The sequence below is a fragment of the Epinephelus lanceolatus genome, chromosome 24, assembly GCF_041903045.1.
Source record: "Epinephelus lanceolatus isolate andai-2023 chromosome 24, ASM4190304v1, whole genome shotgun sequence".
NCBI classification, from domain to species: Eukaryota; Metazoa; Chordata; class Actinopteri; order Perciformes; family Serranidae; genus Epinephelus; species Epinephelus lanceolatus.
The window spans coordinates 1,178,961-1,195,178 of record NC_135757.1 but is presented as its reverse complement, the minus strand read 5'-3'; the positions used below and the strand labels follow the sequence as shown (position 1 = coordinate 1,195,178).

The window sequence follows — 16,218 nt, the reverse complement described above, 5'->3', positions numbered from 1 at the left end:
GGGGAAGCGTTCTGTGTTAAATGACGGAAAATCTTTTCAATGGCGGGGAAGCGTTCTGCGTTAAATGACGGAAAATCTCTTCGATGACAGGGAAGCGTTCTGTGTTAAATGACGGAAAATCTCTTCAGTGGCGGGGAAGCGTTCTGCGTTAAATGACGGAAAATCTCTTCAGTGGCGGGGAAGCGTTCTGCGTTAAATGACGGAAAATCTCTTCAATGGCGGGGAAGCGTTCTGCGTTAAATGACGGAAAATCTCTTCAATGGCGGGGAAACGTTCTGCGTTAAATGATGGAAAATTTCTTCAATGGCGGGGAAGTGTTCTGTGTTAAATGACGGAAAATTTCTTCAATGGCGGGGAAGCGTTCTGCGTTAAATGACGGAAAATCTCTTCGATGACAGGGAAGCGTTCTGCGTTAAATGACGGAAAATCTCTTCAATGGTGGGGAAGTGTTCTGCATTAACTGACGGAAAATCTCTTCGATGACAGGGAAGCGTTCTGTGTTAAATGACGGAAAATCTCTTCAATGGCGGGGAAGCGTTCTGCGTTAAATGACGGAAAATCTCTTCGATGACAGGGAAGCATTCTGTGTTATATGACGGAAAATCTCTTCAATGGCGGGGAAGCGTTTTGCGTTAAATGACGGAAAATCTTTTCAATGGCGGGAAAACGTTCTGCGTTAAATGACGGAAAATTTCTTCAGTGGTGGGGAAGCGTTCTGCGTTAAATGACAGAAAATCTCTTCAATGGCGGGGAAGCGTTCTGCGTTAAATGACGGAAAATCTCTTCAATGACAGGGAAGCGCGCTGTGTTAAGGCAACCTCAAAATTGTCCGAGGCCTTTAAGGGTTGGATACCACATCAGTAGTATCAGCACACTAACAGCGGTATAATAATATAATTTTACGTGACATTCTCGTTGACCAACTTTTAATTTGGAGGACTTGATGATTTGAATACAAAACCAGTGACTAATGATGAAGACTGAACTGATGTTTCTGTTGAACATGTGAGAGTTTTTTTGCAGGGGGGGTTCCACATCTGGATCTTGTTGAATGAGGGAAGTGGCCTCTGGTTTTGTCTTTCGTCTCTGTGTCCTCGATCAGATTCTTGAGGTATAATTGAGTTTACTGAGGTCCAACGTCGTCTTCTGCTCCTTTTCCTTCTTTACATTATCGGCTCGACGTGAAGGAATCACATCCAGGTTTTTTTTATTCATGTTGAATTCCACATATCTGGACCGACTCGTGTCTTTATGAGACCAACAGGAAGCAGTTCAGGAACATTTTTTTTCTTCTGGTCTGAATGTTGTAGCGACGAGTCTTTCTTTGGTTCTTCCACTTCCTGCTTTAAAGATGTTTGGGTTTCAAATTAAAAGCCACATTCCTCTGGAAAAAGACTTGCGCCTCAATGTTGCAAAAAAAAAGGTTTATTCTATAAAACAGGACAAAACAGAAGGCTTCTTATTTTGAAAATGATAACAGATATGGTAGAAAGGTATTTCTAAATGATTTTATTAACTCTGTTTGGTATTTATTAATAAAAACAAACATAAATCTAGTTTTATATCGATTATAAGAAATTTGACCAGAGTTTGAAATCTGGTTTTCAATCAGAGCCAGGTGAGGGCCCCATCAGGGCCAAACTAGAACCAGGAAAGAGCCAAACGAGTGTTAGACCAGTGCCAGAATGGAACCAGATGAGGGCCACAATAGAGCCAGACCTTGGCCAGACTAGAGTCAGATGAGGGTCAGACCAGTACCAGGCAAGGTCCCGGGGCCAGGTGAGGGTAGAAAGTATAGTATAAAGTTATTTAGGGGATTTTATTGTTACCTTTGTTTGCTGTTAATTAATTAGCACAAAAAACCCGACAAAATTTAAATTGCATTTATTTAGAAAAACGACTGAAAAATAAAAATTCTGTTATTTCAAACTAAAAGCACCACAGAGGTTTATTTTGGGAAAAAAAAAAGTTTGCACAGAAAAAAAACTAAACAATGAAGCAAATTTTGAAATAATTTTATTAAAATTTTTTACATGGAGGTAAAAGATCCAACATAGAAAAAATATAAATAATTTATTGCACAGGTGAATTAACAGCTCGGTGACGAGGAGGTTTTTGGTCCTTGTGGTTTCAGTGCTCTCCGTTCTGACTCTGGTGCATCCTCATTATCAGAGCTCGGATCTCCTCGCGCTTCTGCCGCACCCGTTGCCGCGGAAACCAGTTTTCCAGCCGTAACGGGAGGTCAAGGTGCACCACGGGGTTCTGGGGAGCCAATCAGAGAGCTCGATTTAGTGTGGTCGCATATGAAACGCCCCGTCGCTACAACAACACAAGAACTATTCTAGTTTTTAACATTAGTTGGGGTGTAAATGAGCGTCAACTCTGTCGGAACTCTTTGAGGGAGGTCGGGTGGAAACAGGCTGAATCAGAAGATTTCTGTTAATATTTATATTTAAGATTCAGAACCAGGTGTATCTGTACCTGCAGGAAGCTCTCGGCGTACTGAAGCAGGTACAGTCCACAGTCGCTGCTGTTGTCCTGCTGAGGGACTCTGCAGTTGGAGCTCCTCATGTTGTCCGACCCGAAGAGACGAGGCGTCCCCCTCCGGACCTCCCACTCCACCTGCAGGTAGCTGCGGACGATGAGGAAGAAATCAGCCACCTATCAGCAGGTTTGTTCACATTTTCACACAGAAGTGGAACTTCTTAAACAGAATTAAGACTTATTTAAGTGAAACTGACTCTCTGAGGAGTCTGCAGACGTTCTCGTGGTACGACAGCTTCAGGGAGTCCATGACGAGGATGCACGGCCTGGAGGGGACGGACAAATCGGCGCTAAGTGTCTTTCAAAGCAGTGCCGTGTCATTAACATAAATCAGGAAAAAGTCTCAGTTTTATACATAAAAAAGCACAAACTGTATAGTTTCAAAAATTAAGGTTCCCTCATTTACGAAATTTGTAATAACATATTGAAAGAAGTAAGGTTTCCTCATCAACATAAATCAACACAAAGTTTCAAGGTTCCGGCTACGTGAGGTTTAACAAGTTGATAATTATATAGTTATGAGTTAATTGTCTCTATATTTAAGTATGAATATTTCCATGTAAATATCTATTGTTGAATTAAAATGGTTGTAAACTTTAGTCCAATCAAAGTCACAGTCATCAGATCAGTTTCTTTGCCGACGACTCACCTCTTTAACACTGTGTCCCTCTGCCAGCTCTGCTGAGTGCACTCCTGCAGAACACAGAACCCTTTTTTAATGTTTTATTCTATTCAGACAATGACAAAACAAAACCTGCCGAGGCTCACGATGATGAGAACCTACGAGTCAAAAGAAGGAATATTTGTATATATTTGTGTTGGTAGAGAGCTGGAGCAGGTTATTTACCGGAGGCTGTTGTGATCTCAGACTGAAGGATGAAGGTTTTCCTGCAGCTCGCTCTGAAGCACCTGAGACACAAACAACAAGCTTTAACTCCTCCTGCTCAGCGTACTCTCACCACATCGGCTCTGTCCACCTGCAACCTGTCTGGGACTCACCTGACGGTCTCTGAAACTCCTCGTACTGAAACTCCTCCAGACCTGGAAAACAAACCACCACCAGGAACCAGTGAGCTCTGTCAACATATAACAAACAACACGTTATACATCATGGCTGACTCTGGTACTTCAGTTAGCATCTGCAACTTCCTGCAGAAGTCACTTTGTGTCAATGGCCCAGATGTTGCAAAAAAAGGCACCAGAGTGTCACAAACTTAACCCTTAACACAAAAATGATGCTCAAATACTTTGTAAAGAAACTGCACAGAAAATGACACAATGAGAGCATGGACGTGGCACAAGAACTACACAAACATTTCATGATGCAGCCCAACAAATGTCACAAATACATCACAATAATAATAATTTAAAAAAGGCTTAAGAAATTGCAACAAAACCAAAACATAAAAACAGCTAAAAGCCAAAGCAGCATCAAAGTGGTACGAAAATGGCAGGAATACTGCATCAAAACTGCACAAACTGTTCATGAAAATGACCAGAAAATTGGCAAAGAAATTAAACCACTCTGGCACAAAAATGTGACGATGATGCAACACAAGAACGGCTCAAATGTTGCACATAAATATCGTGAATATGACAAATGCAAGAACACAAATGGCGCAGAACGATACAGTGATGGAGGACAGACTGCATGTTTCAGCACAGGACAGGCTGCGATCATTAAAGTCATAAACTCCTGATGAACACATGATTCTGTGAAGAGCTGCAGTGAAACAATCAAAGCGCGGAGAGAAGGCGGTCTGTTAAAGTCATCGAGTCGAGGTGACTCCAGTCGCTCCGTCTGTTACCCAGTTGGCAGGTACAGAAAGTGATGAGGTGCTTCAATTAAAGTGGAATTACAGAGATTTGATTCAGACAGGTCAAAGCTCCAAACTGGCGTCTTTAAATCTGGGACAAAGAGCTGACGTCGCCTGCAGGCGGCCAGAGAGGGCACAGACTCACTTCACCCTGTGACACAGTCGGAGGAAACTGCTTACAGACATTTTACTGTGGAATCAAGACGGGGACTTACTCTTGGTTGACAGGCACAAACAGGAAGTCTTTGGTGAAAATGTCGACTTGGCGGGTCCACGTCTTTACCCTCTGATGCCTCATGTGACGATCACTGAGAAAATACAAAGAAACAAAATGGAAACCCTGAGGCAACACATGACGCCACTTTCATCAATATAGACGTTATGTTTAAGAAATGTTTATTAAATTAACTTTCTGCTCTGAAAACAGAAAGATCACTTCCTGTAAATTGATGTTGCCTGCGCTAAGACAGAACTACAGCTCAGGTTGGTCACCAGGACAGACTTGATTCAGAAGGACGTTTAACCTGAATTTCTATTTTTTTTCCAGGGAATAAAATAAGCCAAAGCACAAAAATGGTCTGATGCAAAAGTGCAGAGACGGTGCAAAACGACTCAAATGTCACAAACCTAACTTAAGCACAAAAAATATTAAAAAATTGATGAAATGTTGCAAAAAATGCAGAAATGACAACAAAATGTCACCATCCACACCTAACCATAAAAACTGTTCAAGAACGGGCAAAATGTTGCAAGAAATGGTGCAAAAATGGCAAAATATGACACCAAAATGCCAAAAAAAAGTCTAAACACACAGTATTCAATAAAGATTTAAAGTTGCAGAAAATGGTGCAAAAATAGCAAAATATGACACCGAAATGTCATCATGCATATCTTTACCAAAAAACAAACAAAAAAGGCTGATGTTGCAGAAAATGAAGCAAAAATGATCTAACATGGAAATATCACAAACCTAATGTTTATCCCAACAATATACACAAATTAACGAAATGTTGCAAAAAATAGTGCAGAAATGACAACAAAATGTCACCATCCACACCTAACCATAAAAACTGTTCAAGAATGGGCAAAATGTTGCAAGAAATGGTGCAAAAATGGCAAAGTATAACACCAGAATGGCATCATGCAAAACTTTGCCAAAAAAAAGAAAAAACTACACAAAAATGACCAAATGTTGCAGAAAATAGTGCAAAAGGGGCAAGAAATGAAAATGTCACAAATCTAACTTTTATAACAAATAATATACAAAAATGAACAAAAAAATGTCACTATCCAAAACCTTACTGTAAACACTGGCCAAATGTTGCAGAAAATAGTGTAAAAATGGAAGAAAGTGACGCCAAAAAAAAAACCCAAACCCTAACAAAAAACTATACAAAAAAAATGTTGCAGAAAATGGTGAAAAAATAGCATAAATTGAAAATGTCACAAACCTAACCTTAATCCCGAAAAATTTACAGAAATTTTTTAAATGTTGCAAATGTCAGGAAATGGAAATGTTACAAAACCTAACCTTAACCATTAAAAATATCCAAAAACAACCAAATGTTGCAGAAAATTGTGCAAAAATGCCAAAAAAAAAATCCAAACACACAGTATTCAAAAAAGATTCAAAGCTGCAGAAAATGGTGCAAAAATGGCAAAATATAACACTGAAATGTCATCATGCAAATCTTTACCAAAAAACAACCAAAACTGGCTGATGTTGCAGAAAATGGAGCAAAAATGATCTAACATGGAAATATCACAAACCTAATGTTTATCCCAACAATATACACAAATTAACTAAATGTTGCAGAAAATGGTGCAAAAATGGCAAAATATGACACCAAAATGTCACCATCCAAACCTTAACCATAAAACTATACAAAATGACCAAAAAGTTGAAAAAATATGGTGCAAAAATGACTAAAAAACAATCAAACAAAAGACAAAATGTCACCATCTAAAACCTAACCACAAAAACTGCATGAAAATGGGACAATGTTGCAAAAAATGGCACCAAAAAAATTTCATGAAATAAAACCTAAACACACAAATTATACAAAAAAATAATCGGAGTGTTTCAGGAAATGGTGCGAAAAAGGCCAAAAATGGCACAAAGATGAGACACGTCATCAGAGGCCAGTCAAACTCCTGATGAGGTGTTTTTCTGTTTCCGTTTTCTGTTCAGCTGAATGTTGTTGCTGACTTTATAAAAACAAATAAAAAAAAGTTATTAACTTCGGCCGTGAATAAAAACACGTTAACCCGCCAGTTCCTCTGAACACGTCCGATCAGAGTTCGTACGTAACAACTTGTTTATTTGTTTTCTGTCTTTATTATTATCATTAACTTTCATGTTGGCGCTCTTACGGGACGGAGGGGGCGTCGTCCTCTCCAGCCACTCTCCGTCTGCTCAGCTGTTTGTAAAAGAAGCTGCTGAAGACGTGACTCCTGTCGGCCACCGAGCCTCCGACTCCCTCCAGGAGGAGGTACCTGCAGGAGGAGGAGGAGAAGACTCAGGACACTGACCCCCTCTGCTGGTGACTGACAGGAAGTACAGACACTGACTGAAACTCTGACGTTACAGAATCCTGGTTCACAAGGAGGCATAGGAGAGGAGGGAAGGAGTCTGGAGAGGGAGGGAAGGAAGGGAGGACAAGAAAAGAAGAAGAGAAGGAGAAAGGTGGGAAGAAAGAAAAGTAGTAAAGGAGGGGAAGAAAGAAGGAAGGGTGGATAGAAAGAAAGTAGGAAAGGAAAGGAAAGAAGGATATGAGGGAAGTAAGACACGGAGAGACTGAGTGGAGGAAAGGAGGGAAAGGGAAGGATGGATGGAAGAAAAGGATGGATAGAAGGAAGGAAGAAAAGAGGAAAGAAAGGAAGAAAATATGGGCAGGAGGGGAGTAAGAAAAGGAGGGATGGAATAAAAAAGGCAGGGTAAAATGGAAAGGAGGAAAGGATGAAGGGGAGGAGCGTAGGGAGAAAAGGAGGGACAGAAGGAATTAAGGAAAGGCGAGAAGAAGGGAAGGAAAGGAGAAAAGGAGGGATAAAAGGAAGTAAAGGAGGAGGAAAGGAAGGAAAAAAGGAGAGAAGGATGAAGGGAAGGAATAAGGACAGAGGAAAGAGGACAGGGAGGACACAGGTTGACGGACTGACTTGAGGTAGAAGTCGATGATGACATCGTTAAGGAACTCGCCGCCGTTCAGACAGGCCAAGTCCTCTTTGGTGACGGTGATGCGTCCTTTAGAGGGCGGCGGCGGGTACTGGATCAACCTGAGGACCACAGACAGACAGGTCAGTGTGTCGTATGATTGGCTGACGATATGATGTCATCCAGGTGATGTTACCTGGTGGGAAGGAGCTGCGGCTGACCGGACGAGTTCTTCTTCCTCGGGCTGCTTCGCACCTGAGAGACAAAGACACGGTCAGAGTCTGTGACGGACAGGAAGTCCCCCAGGTAAGGAGACAATGACACAGAGAGGAAGTAAAGGAAGGAGTCTGATGAGGGAAGGAGATAAGGAGTCTTACCGCAGAGTGCCCCAGCAGTCTGAGAAGGTGCTGATCCAGAGGAGGAGGACAGCTGTGGAGGAGCAGCAGCCCGTCGGTCCACTCCAGAGGGGAGGTGGGCCCGCCGGCGGAGGAGGAGAAGCCCTTCCTGTACTCCTCCATGTCCAGGATGGAGGCCAGCAGGGCGGCCTGGAGCTCCTGCAGCTGCTCCTTCAACACCAGCAGGAGGACAGAGCATGCCGAGCCTGAGGGACCAGGAGGACACGTTAACTTGACACAGAGGAGGAAGCAACCAGTTACTGGACCTATCAGCCCAGCAAGACCAGTGATTGGACCTATCAGCCCAGCAAGACCAGTGATTGGACCTATCAGCCCACTACAACCAGTCACTGGACCTATCAGCCCAGCAAGACCTGTGATTGGACCTATCAGCCCACTACAACCAGTCACTGGACCTATCAGCCCAGCAAGACCAGTGATTGGACCTATCAGCCCACTACAACCAGTAACTGGACCTATCAGCCCACTACAACCAGTAACTGGACCTATCAGCCCAGCAAGACCTGTGATTGGACCTATCAGCCCACTACAACTACTCGCTGGACCTATCAGCTCACTACAACTACTCGCTGGACCTATCAGCCCACTACAACTACTCACTGGACCTATCAGCCCACTACTGGACCTATCAGCCCACTACAACTACTCACTGGACCTATCAGCCCACTACAACCAGTAACTGGACCTATCAGCCCACTACAACTACTCACTGGACCTATCAGCCCACTACAACTACTCACTGGACCTATCAGCCCACTACAACCAGTTACTGGACCTATCAGCCCACTACAACCAGTTACTGAACGCTGTGCGACACTTTTTAAGGACACTGCGGCTGAGACGTTTCCAGAGTCTCAACATGTCAGTGACAGTTTGTAGTTCTAAAATCGCTTCACATATCTAAGGGTCTCCGTTTACCTGACGCGGCGGCGGAGGACGTCTGGATGGCCGACAGCTCCCTCTGCAGGAGGTTGGCCTGAGCATCAGTCACCCACAGGAAGAGCAAGGAGGGGGCGGGACCTTTCCAGCCAGCCAGTAGAGTCCCGCCCCGAGCCACACCCCCGTCCCAGACACCGTAACCCCGAACCTGAGACGCTACCACTGTGACCTCCCCTTCCTCGGCTCCTGAGAGATGGACAGGAACAGTTATTTCTTCAGTTTGTTTTAAAATGACATTGTATAAATTAAAACCTGAAGCTATTTAGGAGAAAGTCAAACTTAGAGTAAAGTGTTTTGTTACCTTTCAGAGGAATCGTGACGCCGCTCTCACTGATCTACACAGAAGAAAAACAAAAATTGAATCTTCACAAAATGGTGCGTTCCTTTTCTTGTCCTTCCTTCCCCAAGTTCCTTTCTTTCTTCCTTCCCTCCCTTCGTTCCTTCCTTCATTCCTTTCCTATCCCCCCCCCTTTGACTGCTATGGAAAGTAAAAGTACATGTAGGTGAATATTTCACCGTGCTCACCATCAGCTTCCCGTTGGCGTCGCTGTGCGTCAGGCCAGCGTGAAGCGAGGTGAAGTCCAGCTGCAGGAAGGATGGCAGCGGCGGCGGCAGGTTTTGCCCGTTTATTTCAGCTTTGGAGGAACGAGCCTGTTGAGCCTGTTCAGACAAATCGCAGGTACATAGTCAGCACAGTTCATCTGAAGGTTCAGATTTTAATATGTGGTGTCGGACGACCTCACCTGAAGGAAACTGATGATCTTTTCAAAATAAAACTTTAAGTATCAGTGATGACACGCAGCAGAACGACTGTTTCACACAGAAAATATTTAATGAATGTCTCCGTCATTTATTTAAGTAAACTGACCATCCACACATTACCATTTTTTTCTCAAAACATTACAGCTTTTTTTTTTTTAACTTTCTGACTTTTTTGAATACGTTACGACTTTTTACTCACAAAATTGTGACTTGTTTCTCAGAACCTTATCCAACAGAAGTCTGACCTTTTTTTTCAAACATTAAGACTTCCTCACACATTTTGACTTCTTACTTTCAAAATCGTGACTTGTTTCGGAAAAAAAAAATTCTCATAAAATTGTGTCTTTTTAAATTGACACATTCCAACTTTTTTATTGAAAAGTTTTCTCAAAACGCTACAATTCTTTCTCGTAAAGTAACTTATTTTTGGAAACCTTACAACTTTTTACTTTAAAAAGAATGATTTTTTTTTTTTTTTCTCATAAAATCAAGATTTTAAAAGTTTTCTTTGACACATTACGACTTTATCATAAAATACGACTTGTTTCTCGAAACATTACATTTTGAACATTATGATTTTTTTTAATCATAAAATTTTTTTTAATTGACACATCACAACTTTTTATTGCAACATTACGAAGTTTTCTCAAAACTGTACAACTTTTTTCTCACAACATTTGACTTGTTTTTGAAATCTTTTTTTGCGAAACGACTTACATATTACGACTTTTAACATTTTTTATTCATTATGACTTTTGTCTCATAAAATTTGACTTGTTTCTTCACACTAAATGTTTTTCAAAATATTAAGACTTTTTTTCTCAAAATATTACGTTTTATACATAAAATTGTGACTTATCGACACATTTTTAATAAAATTTTGACTTTTCTTTTCTCAACACATTACAACTTTTCTCTCAAAACAGTACGACTTTTTCTTGAAATGTTGAGACTTTTTTTTAAGCATTCACTCAAAAACATGACTTGTTTCACAAAACTTTTTCCTAATAAAGTTGTAACTTTTTTCTCAAAACATTCCAACTTTTTACACAAAAAAGTTTGACTTTTTTCCTCTCCACACGATGTGACCTTTTTCCTCTTAACATTAAGATTTAACTGAGACCTTACGACTTTTTACTAAATATGATTTGTTTCACGACATTTTTGTCACAGTACATTGTGATGTTTTCTCAACACATTTTGACTTTCTTATTGAAACATTACAAAGTTTTCTCAAAACATTTAAACTTTTTCATCATAAAAGTTGACCTGTTTCTTAATATGTCACTTTTTTTTTCTTTCAAAATATTACAACTTCTCACACATAAAATTGTGACTTCTGTCCCGAAACGTTTTTCATAAAATTTTGACTTTTCTCAACTCATCACCATTTTCTCTCAGAACAGTATGATTTTTTCTTTAAATCTTAAGACTTTTTTGTGAAACATTCCAACTGTTTTCTCATAAAATTGTGAGTTGTTTTTTTTAACATATCATATATTTTTTTTTTCTGAAAGTTAATATCTACGATCATGGAACACAAAGACGTCAATAAAAACAAGGAAACGAACAAACCAAAAGGTACTGCCCTTGGTTTGTTACAACTCTGTAACTCCATCACTCCATTGTTTTACATTTTTAAAATCACAAGTGAAAATAACTGAACTCAACCCGAGTTTGACGTTTTGAACAACCAGATGACCAAAACTGAGGAAGACCAAGAGACGTGGCTGAAAGCTCGATGTCTCCTACCTGCTTCTGCTCCGAGCTTCCAGGACCGGACTCCTTCATCAGGCTTTGTGGCATCCTCTTTCCTCCGTCTCCTTCATCATCACCCTCCTCTTCCTCTTCACTCGACAGCACAACTGAGGGCAAACAGAGGATCACCACATCTTTAAACACCTTTTCTGTGTTTCTGATTCAGCTGATTCTCAACATATTCAAAGTTTAAACATCGTAGAGATAATCAATACCGAAGGATCAATGGCTGAAAAATTCTGGCGTTCAGTTAGTTAAACCGACCGACAGTTATGACACCGTTCACAACATGTTCACTGTTTTCTCTTTCTCATCCATTGAAGTATATTTTCTGACCAGGGACATGAATACTGCGTTATCATTATTTTAATTTCAGTGTTTCTCTTTTTCTTTGCAGATAAAATGTTCTCCACGTTACGGAGTCTGATTGGGTCGAAAAGCTGCGGGACGTTTTCTCAACACATCACAAGTTATTTCTCAGTAAATTGTGACGTTTTTTCACAAAACACAAATTCTTTGTCATAGAGTTGTTTTTTTTTGTGAAACAACTTTTTTCTTATAAAATTGTAACTTTTTTTTTCCAACACATCACTTTTTTTGCAACATTGACACTTTTTGTTCCCAAAACATTGCAACTTTCTTCTAAAAATGCTGCAACATTTTTCTTGAAACATTATGACTTCTTTCTTAAAACATTGCATTTTTTTTAATTGCAACTTTTTTTATCAAAACAGTAAATTTTTCTTAAACTTTGCAACTTTTCTTCAATCGTTAAGACTTTTTTTAACTTAAAAATTACAACTTCTTTAGTAAACGTAACTTTTTTCTTGAAACAAAGCAACTTTTTTCTTAACATTACAACTTATTCCTTGAATTTACAACTTCTTTCTTAAAACATTGCTATTTTCTTCTGAATTGCGACTTTTTTCTCAAAACGTTTTTCTTTAAATCTTTAAGGCTTTTTTCTTTAAAACGTTAAGGCTTTTTTCTTAAAATCGTTAAGGCTTTTTTCTTTATATTGTTTTTTCTTTAAATCGTTAAGGCTTTTTTCTTAAAGTCATTAAGGCTTTTTTCTTAAAATCGTTAAGGCTTTTTTCTTTAAATCGTTAAGGCTTTTTTTCTTAAAATTGTTAAGGCTTTTTTCCTTAAAACCATTAAGGCTTTTTTCTTAAAATCGTTAAGGCTTTTTTTCTTAAAATCGTTAAGGCTTTTTTCCTTAAAATCGTTACGGCTTTTTTCTTAAAATCGTTAAGGCTTTTTTCTTTAAATCGTTAAGGTTTTTTTCCTTAAAATCGTTAAGGCTTTTTTTTTCTTAAAATCGTTAAGGTTTTTTTCCTTAAAATCGTTAAGGCTTTTTTTCTTAAAATCGTTAAGGCTTTTCTCTGACTCATCATTGGTCGTATTCTTTAGACTCACTGGGTTCTGTCGGAGTCTGTTTGGGTTTCTTCAGTCGAAGGTGCGGGACAGCCGACCTGTACGTCTTCTTCTTCTCTCTGAACTCCCTCCACCTCTCCCTGTCCTTCTCCCTCAGGTCGTCCGTCAGGCTGCTTCTGGTGGCGAGACATGCTGTCCTGTCCAGACTCCGCCTCCTGTCGGTCGACGTCCTCAGTGACGTCACAGAGGGTTTGTTTGTGGTTCTGGACAGAGACAGGAAGTCGTCTTCTGACGTCCGGTCTGAATCGGAGACTGGCGAGATCTTCCTCTGTTGCTTTAAAGATTCAGGAGATCTTCGTGTGTCGCTCTGAAACAAACAAACAAACAAACAAACAAACAAACAAACAAACATCAGATTGAAAGAACATTTTGTTTGTTGTACCACATCACAAGACAACTGTCAAACTTTACGTTTTTATTTTTACAAATTTTTATTTTGTTGTAGAAAATATCAAAACGTTATCCTCACCATAACGTTACAGTGTCATCACAAAACTACGACGTCACAGTGAAACAAAGCTGCGACTTTATTCTGAAAATACTGAAACTAACTGACGCAGGTTTCATCCTGTTCGTGACCTCTGACCTTCACCTTTCGCTCAGCAGCGACCCGTCTGTCGGACTCCACTCGCCTCCACGTCCTCTGCTCTCCAAGCTTTGAAGAACTCAAACTCCCAGCATGCTCCTCGCCTCGCAGCTCCGCCAGAGAGTCCAGTGACTTCACAGAGATGCTTTTATTCTGCCAGCCTGACGGTTCAAGATCGATCACTGATGATTATTGATTAACTATTGATCCTTCAAGAAATGTTTCACTCTTCTGTTTCACGTATATATTTCCTGTTGCTCCTCACAGACCAGTACAGGAAACATGAACGATCACTGAACCATTAAAATGAATGAATGAATATTTATGTCTCTGTTATTTAAAGCAAAACATCATAAATGTTACCACTGAGGTCACTTTTCTTCTTCTGTGGTGGAGACGGAGGCTCTGAGGTCACAGCAGGCTGGAGCAGTCGGTCTGACGCTCTCTTAGGGCGCCATCTGGTGGACGAGACACGGAACAACAGCGCTCACTGCCCAGAGCTGCATCAGGAACACTCAGTGCGACAGACGTGAGATTTAAACAAACAAATCTGTTGTTCACAAACAATAAAATAAACAATCAGCAGCTTCACGATCAACGGCCGACATCACAACAACAAACAACTCACCCGTTAGAGAAACACGCCGCGGACGACCCCGCTCTCTGCCCAGGCTCTGACTGGCCGCTCCAGCCTGCTCTGCGACTGGCTGCTGATGCTCCTCTGTGATTGGCTGCTGACGCTCCTCTGGTCGGGCAGTTGAGTCCCAGCAGCGTTTTGACCACGTCTCTGAAGACCGGCTCACAGGACGCGCTGGACGAAAGGTTCAGATTGATTTTAGAAGCTTTACATTGATGTCAATGACAGTGAGGCCTGAAGGGGGCGCTCTACACACCTCTGTGTGTTCCCAGCATGCACCCTGTCAGCTCTGCCGCTGCTGGACTGATCCTGGTAACCCTGTTGGGACAAAACGACACGCCACACTGAAAACTGACGACTGCAACAGAGAGAGGCTGACAGATCACTCATACCACCTTAAACACGGGCTGACATATTGTAATACCACCTTAGGGTCGGGGGCGGAGCTCTGCAGGCAGGACAGTGGTGACGCGTACAGGGGGGCGGAGTCAGCGCCAGCTCGCTGTTTCTTCTTGGGGATTTTGAAGGGTGACGCCATCCTGGAGAAACAAACACACTCAGACCAAACCTCGAACCAGAAACAGCCTAATCTACAGCATCCACCTGCTGTCTGGAGGTCACGAGGAGCTTCGCTCAGGGCGTGCAAACTATTAATAAAAACAGATATTTCAGCTTTATAAAAAACAGTTGGTGGATTATTTATAAGCCGAACTAACCAGAATACTGTGCACATTCAGACACAATATTACTTCATAACCCAGCATGTATGTACACTTCAGTTAAAGCCGTACAATTCAAAATAGTAATAATTCTTAACGGAGATCCGGATGTAGCTACACAGTTTACCGTTTAGACTGTGAGCAGTTCTTTTGTTGCTCAGTTTAAGACATAAAAATCACTTCACGTAAACTGAGCTGAAAATATAATTATTTCCAGACTAGCTTAACGTTAGCTCAGGGCGCTAACTGCGAGTGTGAACCACTTATAAAAGTCGATTGTCTTACTTTACAAATGAAAGTTGATGATTGTTTGTGTGCCGAATTTAACATCACACTCCATATTTTCACAAACACTCTTTACTGTTATCACAGCGTGTTTGTACGTTTTGATTTCCTGAACACAAATTAAAACAGCGGTGATTCTCAGCGGGGATCGTGCTGCAGTAGCGCTGTTAGCTCCGGTACCTGCCCCCTGTGGCCTCGGTGAGCTCCGTTAGCTGCCCGCTGTCCTCTTCTTCTTCCGGTTAACAGTCGGTGAACTCTCCGGTGGGTTCATGTGTTTCAGACTCTCCGCTGTCAGCTCCGAACAAACTCGACAAACTATCTAAAAACACATTTGTGTCAGCGGCCGATTCACAAACAGCTCCGCTACAAAGATTCAGCAGCACGATAGCGACATGACAACATCCGCTACGTCACCGGGCGTAAGGGACGCTGGCTTTACGCTTTACGTGGTTACGTCATTGAAAGCCTCTGGGTCTCGTCTTGTTGTCAATTAAAAACAACGACAGGTCCTCAATCTGTCAATAAAAACAACACATATATAAATATATGTACAAGTAAAAAAAAATATATATATATAATCAAAATAAATCTAAATAATTTAAAAAATATAAACCCAGGTAAATAAATAAGAAATAAAATATGTGATTTAATACATAATTAAAATTTAAAACTTAATAAAAAAAATTAATATGAAAGTAAATAAATACATAAGTAAAGTCTCTTATAGCGTTAAGTAAATAAATATTTAAGAAAAATAAATATGCAAGTAAATAAATAATTGATTAAAAAAATGTGCAGGTATATAAAAATGTTGATGAATGATGATTAAAATCATCAAAATAAATACATAAATAAAATATGCAAGTAAATTAAACCTTTCAAATAAATATGAAAGTAAATAAATAAGTAAAGTTTCTTATAACATGTTTTTAAAAAAAATAATTAAAGAAAATCGTGCTAGTAAATAGATAGTTAATAAATAAAATGTTCATGTAAATAAATAATTAAAAAATTAAATACTCAAGTAAATAAATAAATAAGTGAAGTTCCTTAAGATGTGTTTTTTTAAATTAATAATTAAAAAAATGTGCAAGTAAATAAATAATTTTAAAAAATGAATATACAAGTCATAATAAAATATGCTGGTAAATTTACAAAATGTAATATATA

At 40.1% G+C, this 16,218-nt stretch overlaps 1 protein-coding gene across 3 annotated transcripts; it reads right to left on the bottom strand.

Annotated features, from left to right (window-relative positions):
• Positions 1-2,003: 2,003 nt before the first annotated feature.
• Positions 2,004-15,461, bottom strand: senp7b (SUMO specific peptidase 7b). Of its 3 annotated transcripts, none has more exons than XR_013490473.1 (22): positions 15,229-15,461; positions 14,472-14,583; positions 14,301-14,362; positions 14,036-14,218; positions 13,771-13,865; positions 13,408-13,568; positions 12,804-13,128; positions 11,382-11,494; positions 9,393-9,527; positions 9,169-9,202; positions 8,847-9,053; positions 7,890-8,113; positions 7,709-7,767; positions 7,518-7,634; positions 6,735-6,857; positions 4,577-4,669; positions 3,544-3,620; positions 3,392-3,453; positions 3,194-3,237; positions 2,742-2,842; positions 2,482-2,632; positions 2,004-2,262 (listed from the first exon to the last, which is right to left on the bottom strand). XR_013490473.1 is itself a non-coding variant. In XM_033615854.2 (22 exons), exons 2-22 carry the CDS (start codon positions 14,580-14,582, stop codon positions 2,131-2,133), a joined length of 2,577 nt encoding a protein of 858 aa, XP_033471745.1. In that variant the 5' UTR covers position 14,583; positions 15,229-15,459; the 3' UTR covers positions 2,004-2,130. The 3 variants fall into 3 exon arrangements, 2 of the variants coding, with proteins under 2 accessions (XP_033471745.1, XP_033471746.1); XM_033615854.2 differs by having other exon boundaries at positions 2,742-2,810; positions 15,229-15,459; XM_033615855.2 differs by having other exon boundaries at positions 2,742-2,810; positions 13,414-13,568; positions 15,229-15,458.
• Positions 15,462-16,218: the final 757 nt, after the last annotated feature.